General features: G+C 61.1%; 1 protein-coding gene across 9 annotated transcripts in view; it reads left to right on the plus strand.

Annotated features, from left to right (window-relative positions):
• Window positions 1–11,157, plus strand: part of DNM1 (dynamin 1) — a 44,143-nt gene extending 32,986 nt beyond the window's left edge. For 3 of the 9 annotated variants that reach the window (XM_042912864.1, XM_042912866.1, XM_042912870.1), the window contains 7 exons: window positions 2,934–3,043; window positions 3,771–3,882; window positions 4,289–4,300; window positions 4,670–4,840; window positions 5,951–6,192; window positions 6,560–6,775; window positions 9,860–11,157. In XM_042912864.1, the coding sequence (XP_042768798.1) occupies window positions 2,934–3,043; window positions 3,771–3,882; window positions 4,289–4,300; window positions 4,670–4,840; window positions 5,951–6,192; window positions 6,560–6,775; window positions 9,860–9,932 (936 nt within the window). In that variant the 3' untranslated portion in view covers window positions 9,933–11,157. Of the gene's footprint in view, window positions 1–2,933; window positions 3,044–3,770; window positions 3,883–4,288; window positions 4,301–4,669; window positions 4,841–5,950; window positions 6,193–6,559; window positions 6,776–7,491; window positions 7,494–8,899; window positions 8,937–9,859 lie in introns of all 9 variants that reach the window. The other 6 variants (XM_042912872.1, XM_042912874.1, XM_042912871.1 and 3 more) reach the window with 5 other exon arrangements.
• Window positions 11,158–11,280: the final 123 nt, after the last annotated feature.

Consider the following 11,280-nt stretch of genomic DNA (forward strand, 5'->3'; position numbering starts at 1 on the left):
CGCCCCCTCCAAGTCATCCCGGGCAAGCCCCCCCCCCCCCATCTTGGGCCGGGCCCTCTGTCGTCACTGGCTGGGGCGCCAAGCCATCTGGACCTCATTACCCCAACGCTGGCCTCTCCCGGAGCATGGGGCCCCTGGAAGGGAGGGAGTGTGAGGTGGCGTGACGAGGTGGGGGGGGGGGGTCGCTTCCTGCTCTGTCGCTCAGGCAGGCTGCCTAGACCCCTCGTGGGCCGGGGGTGCTGACCGCTGGCCCCAGAACTCCTGGTGCCCTTATGTTGGGCTCCTCACACGGGGCCAGGGGACCATGTGACCTGGGGCTGAGGGCTATACTGCAGGGAAGTGTATCCAAGAGGGGCCCTGTCCTCCCGTGACGGGGTCTCATTGAGCTTTGTGTGCACATTCGAGTGGGGTCGCCTGTGGGAGCCGTGCTGAGTTGGTGTGGGCGGGGTGGGGGTGGGCAGCGAATGCCGGGAGGCGGGGTGTGCGAGGCTGGTGGATGTTGGGGGGGGGGGTTGTGGGAGAGCGTTTGGGGTGTAAGCATCTAGGTGTGGTTGGGGGCAGACGGTGTGTGCCCGAGGTCTGACTCCGGGGCGTGTGCGCCTGTGCTCGGTGTATAAGTGAAGGTGCGTGTGTGTGGCAGATGGACTTGAGGAGGGAGGGTGTGCACGGGAAACAATACGCATGTACTTGGGACGCAAGGATGGGAGAGGGCCGGTGTTCCATGGTGAGGGTGCGCGTGTGCGCGCACGTGTGTGTGTGTGCGTGAGACGTGCAGGAGTCACAGATGTGTGATTTTAGTTTGGGTGTGGGAAGGTATGTGCCTGAGTTGTGGGGGGTGTGCGTGTCGAGTCGTTGAGTTCGTGTGTGTGTGTGTGTGTGTGTGTGTGTGTGTGTTGGATGTGAGCGGAGTTTTGCACTAGAACACCTGGGGGACATGGAGGTGGTCTGGGCTGTGAGGAGCGTGATCTGTCCCCCTCTCTACCCCAGCCGCCAGCCCTCTGGCCTTTGGGACTTGGGTGGCCCTCTGGGCAGACAGGCGGCTGCCCAAACCCCCAGCCCTCGCTGACCCCCCAGCTTCTCATTTCCTCCTCTGCCACCCGTCAGCACCCCCATCCCGTCTCACAGCAGGGTACCCCCCCTTCCCTCTGCACCTCCTCCCCACATCCCTCCCAACCCGCCCCCCCCCCCCAGTCCCCTGCCCGGTCTCCAGACTCCGGTTCTGGGATGGCGTGTGGGGGTCGGTCCAGCTCTCCAGCGGCGGTGCCGAGGGTCTAACCCAGCCCAGCCTAACCAATGTGCAGACTACTGTACAATTTGGGAGTCCTGAACAGATAGTCTAAACACTGGGTAGACGGAGTGGAGGTGTCCTCTGATCCATCCAGGCAGCAGTGTCTGTCGGTCGGGAGCTTCGGCCCCATCTCCTGGAGATCCGAGGCCCCCCAGCCCCAGCCCAGCCAGCCCGTGGTCCCCTCTCTGCTCCCGACTCCCCTTCTGCCTCCTTTGACGTGGCAGGGGTGAGCGGGAGCTGTGGCTGGGAAGGAGGGGCCTGGGGAGGGGGCCGGCCAGCAGGAAGGGAGGGGTGGGGGGAGGAGGCCGCTCCTACCTAGAGTCCAACCCCAGAGCGCAGGCAGGGCGGCCGGGCGGGTGGTGGCGGGGCCTCCCTCGAACGCTTCCAGATGTTCCCTGGCCGCGTGTGCAACTTCCTCCTCTCCTCCCCCAGCCGCCCTCTGGGGCTCCTGGCCACCCGCCTGGCATAAAGAAGGCTTTATGTGGCTGGATGGGCCAGGCGGGTGGAGGGGGCGGGGGGGGGGGGGGGGGCAGAAGGAGGTGGGCAGGACTGGGAGCAGGGTCCTCCTAAACCCAGCCCCTGACCCGTGGTCCTGGTCGAGGCTCGTGCCCAAGCCCTGAGTCCCTGAGACCCGCATAGACATCCCCGCCCGCCCCCCACACCCCACCCCCGGCCACAGCATGGGTCCTGTAGTGTGGGCAAGTGGGGTGCCGGCAGCAGAAACCCTTGTCCTCCTCCCAGAGCCCCATCCTGGACTATCTCGTCCGCAGATCCCCGGGCCTTCCCTTGAACATAGCAACCTACAGACAGATCTCAGCCCGTGGCAGGCACACACGCGCGTGCACGCCGGCCTGGCGCCCACATGCGCATCCACAGACACACGTCACTCCTCCCAGAGGGCTCCGGCCAAACCAATCCTGTTAAACAGGCCACGGGCACGCAAATGCGTGTGCCCACGGTGTGGCCCGCGGGCACGCCCCATACGACACAGGTATTCACAGTTGCCGCCCGCATCTACAAAGGCGTGCACACAACCGCCTTGACACACGGTGGTGACAGCGTACGTGCTCGGGCCGGCGTGCGTTCGCACAGGCACACGGCCACACACACGTTGCACACACGGGCGTACCACCTCCGGGTCTGTGCCGTGCGCCTGATTGCTAACACATGGGTGGGTTGGGGGGAGTGGGCTGAGCCGGCCCTTTGAAGGCCCCGGGGCTGCCGGCGGCCCCCCCTTCTCTGTCTCTCTGTCTCCACAGTCAGGAAATGAAGTCAGCAGCTTATCCGAAGCAGGTCTCCTTTGGCCGGGCCGGCGGGGAGAGAGGCTTTGAGGGCGGGGTCCCTGGCTGGGGCCGGCCTGGACTGCATCCAGGGCTTGCTTGGGGTGGGACTGGGACCCACCCTCAGCCTTGCCACCCTGCGCTCTTGGGAACGGCTTGAAGGTCATCGGGCACCAGAGGTGCTCAGCAGGCCCAGGGTACCAGCTCTCTTCAGACAGCACCTGTTCAGTGCAGGGGGGCCCTGGCGCCCAGAAGCCCGGGGCCACTCTGGGGGTCCGCAGCCCCAGCCCCCCGCCCCCAGCACAGAGTGCTCTTCGGACGTGAGGCGCGGCCCCCCTCACCGTTGCTCCCATGTCTATCCGCAGGAGAAAGAGAAGAAATACATGCTTTCCGTGGACAACCTGAAGCTGCGGGATGTGGAGAAAGGTTTCATGTCGAGCAAGCACATCTTTGCCCTCTTTAACACTGAGCAGAGGTGGGTCCCCAGACCCTGCAAGCCCCAAACCAGCCTCACTGGGCAGAGAGGGGAGGGACCCTGCCCTGAGCCCCACAGCACATCATTCATTTGACAGATATTTACCCAGTCCCTACTCGGTGCTGGACTTCACATCAAAATCTCCTTCCCCCTTCCGCCACCCCCCCACCACCTTCCAGTCATTCGGTTAGTGGGTTAGTGCCTGTTCTGCATAGACTCTGCCGGGCACTGGGGACGAAGAAAAGCCCATCAGGCCCGGTCCCCTTCTTGTTGCTCAGTGTCCAGTGGGGTCCGTGACAATACCGGGTCTCTCCCCTCCCAAGCCAGGGCTGACTCCTGTGGGCTCCACCTCCCTCGAGATGAGGGTTCAGTACAGTTGCCATCGGGGAGGTTCCCAGAAGGCCAGGGAGGGAGCCACTGGGGGCTGCCTGGTCAGGGATGCCCCTCTTATGAGGGGCTCAGTCCCCCTTTTTCTTAGAGCATCGTACTGCTGGTTTCACTGAATCCTGACAGTAACCCAGGGTGGTAGGAGTCATTATTAACCCATCTTCTAGACAAGGAAACTGAAGCTTGGAGAGAGGAGGATTGCCCAGGGTCACACAGCTGGGAAGTGAGAGAGCCAGGACCGGACCCCAGGCATGATGACCGCCCCCCCCATCCATGCATGCCCTTAACCACCTGGGTGAGTGGGTTTCATGCCTTTTCCCCTCCCTGCCTGCCCTTGCAGGAATGTCTACAAGGATTATCGGCAGCTGGAACTGGCCTGTGAGACACAGGAGGAGGTGGACAGCTGGAAGGCCTCCTTCCTGAGGGCTGGCGTGTATCCGGAGCGCGTTGGGGTGAGTGGTAGTGCCGGGAGGGGGCCAAGCCACCTGGGTCACCAGCCTCAGCCCTTATGGGCTCAGAAACAGCACAGATCCTCCCCCTACCTGTCCTGGGGCGGGATCAGAGTTAAGCCTTCCTCCCGTCCTCCAATGCTGGTTTTACGTGACCCTCCTCTGCCCCCTCCTCTGCCCCGTTGGCATTTCGCGCATCCCCTGCATATAATGGTGGTTTCTTGTGGCTACTTCACTTTCCTCCTCTCTTTCGCTGATGTCTAGAGTTGCTTTAGAGTGGGGGTAGGGTGCCCTGAGTTCACTCCCCTTCTCCTCTCTGTGTGTGTCTGCTCCGGCTCTGCTTGCTGGTGGCGGCGGCGGTGGCAATGCTGGTGGCGTGACCTCTGTGGCTTTCGCGTGGGCCTCCCAGGACAAGGAGAAAGTGAGTGTGCCCCTCCCTCGCCTTCAGCCAGGTGTCTCCAGCCTGGCCGCAGCTCCGGCCAGGTCTTTGGAATCAGGAAGGGACCTTGGAAAGCCTTTCCTAATCGATGGACTGGGAAACTGAGGCAAATTCTAGGCACTAGACTGAGAGCCGAGATAAGGCTGAACAGGGTCTGGGGTCTTAAGAGGCACTGGGCAGAGCCCAGATGCAGAGCGTTTGGGGGAGTTGGCATCTGTGTGTGCAGGCCATTTATTCTCTGCGCCTCAGTGTTCCAGGCCACCCTTGGAGGGAGGGGCCAAGCCCCCGGGGGTGCCTAGAACCTGGCTGCGAGAGCCCAGCTACCCTAATGCCCTCTATTCTCAATGGCAGGCCAGCGAGACTGAGGAGAATGGTTCGGACAGCTTCATGCACTCCATGGACCCACAGCTAGAGCGGCAGGTGGAGACCATCCGGAACCTGGTGGACTCATACATGGCCATCGTTAACAAGACCGTGAGGGACCTCATGCCGAAGACCATCATGCATCTCATGATCAACAATGTGGGTGCAACGCTTCGTGGGCAGTGGGTGCTCTTTTGGGACCAGGGAAGCAGCAGCCAGGTTGGCCCAGGGGAGGCACAGGCCAGTCCCATGGGACCAGGTCTAGAGAGGTAGGTATAGGGCCACGCCAGAGCTGTCCAAAAGAAATAAAGTGTGAGTTCCTTGTATTATTTTGTAGATTCACATATCCAAGTCACTACAAATGTTCTTAAATGTTTTCCAAAAGGGACTAGGAATCACATCTTTTGAGCAGTCCCAGACTGTGTTTTGAAATACATACCCCAGAGAACCACTACCTTCCATGGCTTAGTGAAAAAAAGCATGGCTGCCAGAGAATTAGTACTGTGTTTGAATCCTGGCTTTGCCACAAATTCTGTTGGACTTTCAGTAAACTACCCTCTCTGAGCCTCTGCTCCCTTGTATGTAAAATATGGATAATAACAGAGTTGAGAATTAAAGGGATAAAAAGAGAGTAACGCAGTGCCTGGCACATAGTAGGTGCTCAGCACATCACTGAATAACGAACGAGTAAGTAAGACACAGGCCTGTGGCATAAAAAACCTCAGTGCCCCTCCATGAATTATCCCAGAGCCTGGGCCAGGTAGCACCTGCGGAGTTTAAGGAGAACATTAACCACCCCCCCCCAACCCCCTACACACACAGACACATTTCATCCAATCCAAACACACATTTACACCTGTCACTCAAGGGCTCAGAAAATTTAAACTGTCATCCACCTTATTTTGGCCCAGTGGAGCATGCAAGTCCTTGGACAGGGTGCAAATGCCCCATTTTACAGATGGGGAAACTGAGACCGAAAAAAAGCTGCACAACTAGGTGTCCTGGTTGCATGATAGGCCCTGGGAGCCCTCCCAAATCTATGACTTTGAACAGGTCACTTTTCCTCTCTGGACTATCTGAGGAAAGAGCAAGGACGGAGACGGGGAAGTGGCGGGCGGGGGAGATCTCCGGGTTCAGGTGGCGGCAAAGCCAGGACACTTCCCTCTCCCCCGGCCCCGAGTTCTCAGTCCAGCGCACACACCACGGCGCAGTCAGCGTGGTACAGGCGTCAGAGCCCAGCCTGTCCTCTCTTCGCTTCCTCGCCCGCAGACGAAGGAATTCATCTTCTCGGAGCTGCTGGCCAACCTGTACTCGTGCGGGGACCAGAACACACTGATGGAGGAGTCGGCGGAGCAGGCGCAGCGGCGCGACGAGATGCTGCGCATGTACCACGCACTGAAGGAGGCGCTCAGCATCATCGGCGACATCAACACGACCACTGTCAGCACGCCCATGCCCCCGCCTGTGGACGACTCCTGGCTGCAGGTGCAGAGCGTACCGGCCGGACGCAGGTACCAGGGCCGGCCCCCACGGCCCCAAAGCCCCCCAGCCCGGGGCCCGCGGGAGGAGGGCCGGGACCGGGCAGTGGCGCGCCCGCGTCGCCGGAGCGGCTCCCACCTGGAGCAGGGGGCGGGGCTTAGAAATGGGCGGGGCTTGTTGCGGGGCGGGGCTTGCCGTGAAGCGCTGGCTGCGGGGCTGGGTGGAGCCGGAACTTTAGAGCCACCGGAGGCGGGCCTTAAACTCCGGGAACGAGTAGGGCGGGGCGGGGCGGGGCTTGCGCGCATGGGCGTGACCGGCACGGGGCTGGGGGCGGGGCTCAGGGTGGGGCGGAGCCGCTCATCTCTCCCTTCCTCGTCTTCCGCACCCTGTCGCCCGCAGGTCACCCACGTCCAGCCCCACTCCGCAGCGCCGAGCCCCCGCCGTGCCCCCAGCCCGGCCCGGGTCGCGGGGCCCTGCTCCTGGGCCTCCGCCTGCTGGGTCCGCCCTGGGGGGGGCGCCCCCCGTGCCCTCCAGGCCGGGGGCTTCCCCTGACCCCTTCGGTCCTCCCCCCCAGGTGCCCTCGCGCCCCAACCGCGCCCCGCCCGGGGTCCCCAGGTGAGTAGGGGCTGAAAGCGTCGGAAGAGACCACCGGGCGGGCGTGGCCGGGAGGGAGGTGGGGCCAGAGCCGACCCCCTCCATCCGGGGCGCTTCGGACGTGGGTGCCGGAGCTACGGGAGGTGTGGCCGAGGGCTGGCGGAGCCTGCCCCCCCCAGGGAGCGCTGAGTCCCGGAGGTGGTCGTTTCTGCGGAGGGGGCCGTGGGACTCATCCCACCTGCCCCCTTCTTTCCAGCACTTGCATGGCGCTTCCCTCCCTTTTCACTTCTCTCTCCCACTGTTGCCTACCTCCTCCTTTCTCCTCGCTCTCCGCCATTCTCCATTCCGTCCTCCACTTCTCTCTTCCAGCCCCTAGTGACCCACCTCACGTCTGGGGATTTGAACTCAGATCTTCTCCAGATGTGGAGTTTGTTCACTTACCCTCAGGGCTACTCTGATGCCCCCCTTCTGAGTCCTGACTCTGAATTGTCCCAAGGGGGGTGTCTGGCCTCTGGCCCACAGCAACAGAGGCCAGGCTGTGACTGTGACCAGCAAGGTGTGTGTGATGTGTGTGTGTGGGCGTGCACACGGGTGTGAGTGTAAGAATGGCACTCAGGCACGGGGCTAGGATGCCGAGCAGCTGGGAAAGGGGACTGGGAGGGACGGGGCAATCTAGTGGCTTTCTTCTTTCCCCCTGCCCCTACCTGGCCTGGACCAACATGGTGGGTGGGGGGCAGCAGTGGGTGAAAGGCTGCCCCGTTCCCAGAGGTTTCCAGGGAAAAGAATTCTACTTCATCCCTTGGCTTTGCCTTCTTGATTCGTGACCCTTTTTCAAGGAAGCTCGTTCTGATAGCTCAGTCCGTGTTTCCACTGGCCACATTCTCTGAGGAAGAACATATCAGACCAATAGCATCCACCTGTGTTTCCAGATGGCTGGAGGGTAGGACCTAGCCTTCATGGGTCTAGTTTCCATGAACCCCAAATGAAGCAGAGATGGGACTTGCTTCCACGGTGCTCTGATGACCAAAGCAGATGGGTAAAGCAGGCAGCATGGTCAAGCGCGCTGGACTGGAGCCCAGAGGTTCTGGTTAACCCTGTGCTTGTAAGCAAGTCACTTTCCCTCTCGGGGCCTCAGTGTCCCTTCTACCACATGATATTTAACATTCTGCCTTTCTCCCAGGGTTGGCGTGAAGATGGAGGGAGAGAGACAGTGACTGTAGAGAAGCCGCATGAAGTGCAAATGTGGCTGTAGGAACACTTTGCTAACTCCCCTCGGTGTTCAGATTCTTAAGGGAATTTGGCCCGCCCAGGTGCGCGCTGAGGTGTGACATAGGGGAAGAGGAAGATCTGACACCTGCTCTAACTCCAGTCTTGCCAACACACAGGAAACACTTGGCAAGTCACGGCCCTGCCTCGGGGAAGAGAACAGTCTGGGAAGCTTCAAGACAGCTTGACATGGGGGAGGTCCGGGGGCTGACTGGGCTAAGACTCAGGTGGTGAGAAGTCAGGGGCATCTGGGTATGGAGCGGTGGTGTGGGCGAAGGTTTAGTGGGGATGCATTGAGGAGAGCCGCTGGCCAGAGGAGAGTGCAGACGGAACGAGGAAGAATAAGAAAAGGTTGCCCTGACTACAGTGGGGCAGGCTGCAAAACCTTAAAAGTTCACAGAAGTTTGTCTTCTTGAGGCTCAATGCTGTGGGGACTAGGGAGCCCTGGGAGGTTCTTGGGCAGAGAAATGACAGCTGGACCCTGAGAAAGCAAGACCTGTCCCTTACGGAGCATCGCAGGTGGCCCTCTGAGCACGCCAGGCACGAGTGTGCAGGGAGCTGGTGCAAACGCCTCCTGTGTCCGGGCGAGCTTCTGTGTTGTGACTCAGCCCGCGCGTGTGCTTCAATGTGCCGAGTGGCTGCATGCCCCGGATCCGTGCTGCACGTGCCGGCCAGTGAGGGTGCTGGGCAGCGGGAGGCGGGGGAGGTGTGTACGTGTGCGTGTTGTTTGTGGGCATGTGTCAGCGTGCGCATGCGGGGCCATGGGGCCTCACAGCATGTGTGTGCACGCCCGGGCGTGTGCGTGTGCGTGACCCCACCCCCCGGGCCTGCCCCGTCCGTGCGTGTGAACTGCCATGTTGATTTCGTGCTGTCTTTCAGAATCACTATCAGTGACCCCTGAGGAGCGTCAGCCACGGTAGGTACACACATGCCTCTCTGCCTGCTGCATGAACGGTGTGTCTGCCCCCCGCTGCACCAGCTCCACATTGGGGGGCGCACCCGGGACCTCAGAGCCAGGCTCCCCTCCCTCTCCCTTCTGCAGCTCCAGACTTATTCTTTCCTCTTTCTGTCCTTGCTGCCAGCTGGCTCTCTCACCTCCCTTCTCAGCGAGCCTCGGGACTCAGTGCCACTGCTCAAGACCTCCATGGCTGAGCCTGGGGAGCTCTTGGGACAGGCTCCGCACCCAGGCTGGCAGACGTGGGTGCTCTCTGGAGCCGTCAGGGAGGGCAGAGAGCTCACGGTTTATGGTGTAGAGGCAGGGAACTCGGAGGGGGCGGGCGTCGTTGTGCGTGGGGCTGGACTCAGACAGCCAGAGGCCTTGGAACTTCATCCTGGGGATGCCACGCTCATTCCCCCGTCTGAGCTGTGCTGTTGGGGCAAGGAGCTCTGGGAATCGAATCCACGATAGGGCAGAGGAGGTCGGAGCCCAATCTCCTCGATCACATAGCCAGCGATTGAGCAGCAATCTGGGGCCAAGGCTCTGGTTATGTGCTGATTTCTGAAAGCTGGAGGGCCCTGTCCACACCTCACAGGTGAGGCAGGGTCACACGGCCCCTTCCCCTACCTCCTTGGTGTTGTCACGCCTGTGAAGGCACACTACAAACCACAGCCCGTCCTCGGCCCTAGACGAAGCACCATAGCCCGTCCACGGGCTCATGGGCTTGGGCCTGTTACTCCTAGGGGTGACCTACACTTTTCAGCCAAGGGGACAACAGTGTCCACTGACCTGAGCCTAGTCAACTTCTCTGAGTCCCACCCTGTCTGGGCCGCACATTCACCCAGCGACCCGCCTGTCACTCTGCCCCTGCCGCTGACTCTTGCTCTTCTGCTTTTCCCCAGCAGGAAGGGCCCAGCCTCACCTACGCGACCTGTGGTCCCCCGACCAGCTGAGGCTCCCCTCTTAGACTTATAAGCCTGTGGCCAACTGGCATCCGGCTGCCTGACCTCCCTGCCTCCCCAGGGTCCCTTCCGAGGACTCCGGGCTTTCTGCCCGCCCAGAGGGGTGTCCAGTGCCCCCTCCAGCCATCCTTTTAGCTTCGCCCTCCTGGCTCAAACAGTGTTCTTTCTCCTGTCTCTCTCCATGAGGACTGGTAGCTGTGGCCACGGGGCACGCGGCCCCACACTCCAAGGCTAGGGGTGGCCCTGGGCCAGTACGTTGAAAGACAAGGGGGCCACAAAAAGAGGGAAGGCAGAGGGGCCGAGCATGTGTCTGGAGCTGTGGGTGCACTGCCTGGTGGTGTATGAGAGACCAGCGTGCGTGGCAGGGGGCGGGGGGGGGGGGGGGGCTGCCTTGACCTCCACCCCAGACCCTGGGGAAGCTGTGGCCCCCATTCATCTCCAGTTCTCCCACCTTCCCTTTCTCATCTCTCTCCTCCATTCCAGAACCCTTGCCCACACCCGCAGCTTCCTTTTCTCCCCCTGCCCTCCCCTCCTGCCCCACCGGGCTTGGCATTGCTTGCCTTACCAGTTCTCTCCCTCCTTCTCTCCGTTCTCTCTTTGCTTTCTCTCCAACTGCCAGCCGATCGGGTCAGGCAAGTCCATCCCGTCCTGAGAGCCCCAGGCCCCCCTTCGACCTCTAGCCAGATCCCTCTGTTCCTCGGAGACCTCCCTTTCCAAGCCTGCCTGGACGGCTGTTCCGTGACTTGACAGTGGCTCCCCAGCCCCAAAGCCTCCCCTTCCTCTGTGACTTAGTCTGTTGTAGTGGTGAGCTGACACATCCAGGCGTGATGTTGGTGAAAACTTGTGCCCCTTCTGTGGTATTGCTCCTACCCCATTCTATAAATATCTATAAATATTCATATATATATACATACACACACACACACACACACACACACACACGGCCGCCACAGCCTCGCCGCTAGTGTTGGGAATCAATCACCATGCTGTCCCTGAGGAGTCTTGTGGCCCAACTACAAGGGAACGCTGTCACCCTGACATCCCCCTCTCCAGCGTGTGCCACCTCTGATGAGCCTCCCGATCATGCCCAGCCCGTGGACAGCCACCTTTCCGTCCCTCCCCTAGTCGAGCACAGGGGTGCCATACTGGCAGCTGTGTGGTTCCCTGACCACCACCAGTCTTGCTGTCTCTTGGCTGAGAATAAAACCCATTTCTGGACAATGGGAAACTGTCCTGTCGGCTTGTGTTCTTTGTGGAGTTCAAGAGAAGGTGAAGGCTTAAACCCTGGGATGCAGGGGTGGGGAAGGGCCCAGCCATTGCTAGTGTGCTGTGAGGAGTGGCAAAGAAAGGCCTCACCCTTT

This window comes from Panthera leo, chromosome D4 (genome assembly GCF_018350215.1).
Source record: "Panthera leo isolate Ple1 chromosome D4, P.leo_Ple1_pat1.1, whole genome shotgun sequence".
Taxonomy (NCBI): Eukaryota; Metazoa; Chordata; class Mammalia; order Carnivora; family Felidae; genus Panthera; species Panthera leo.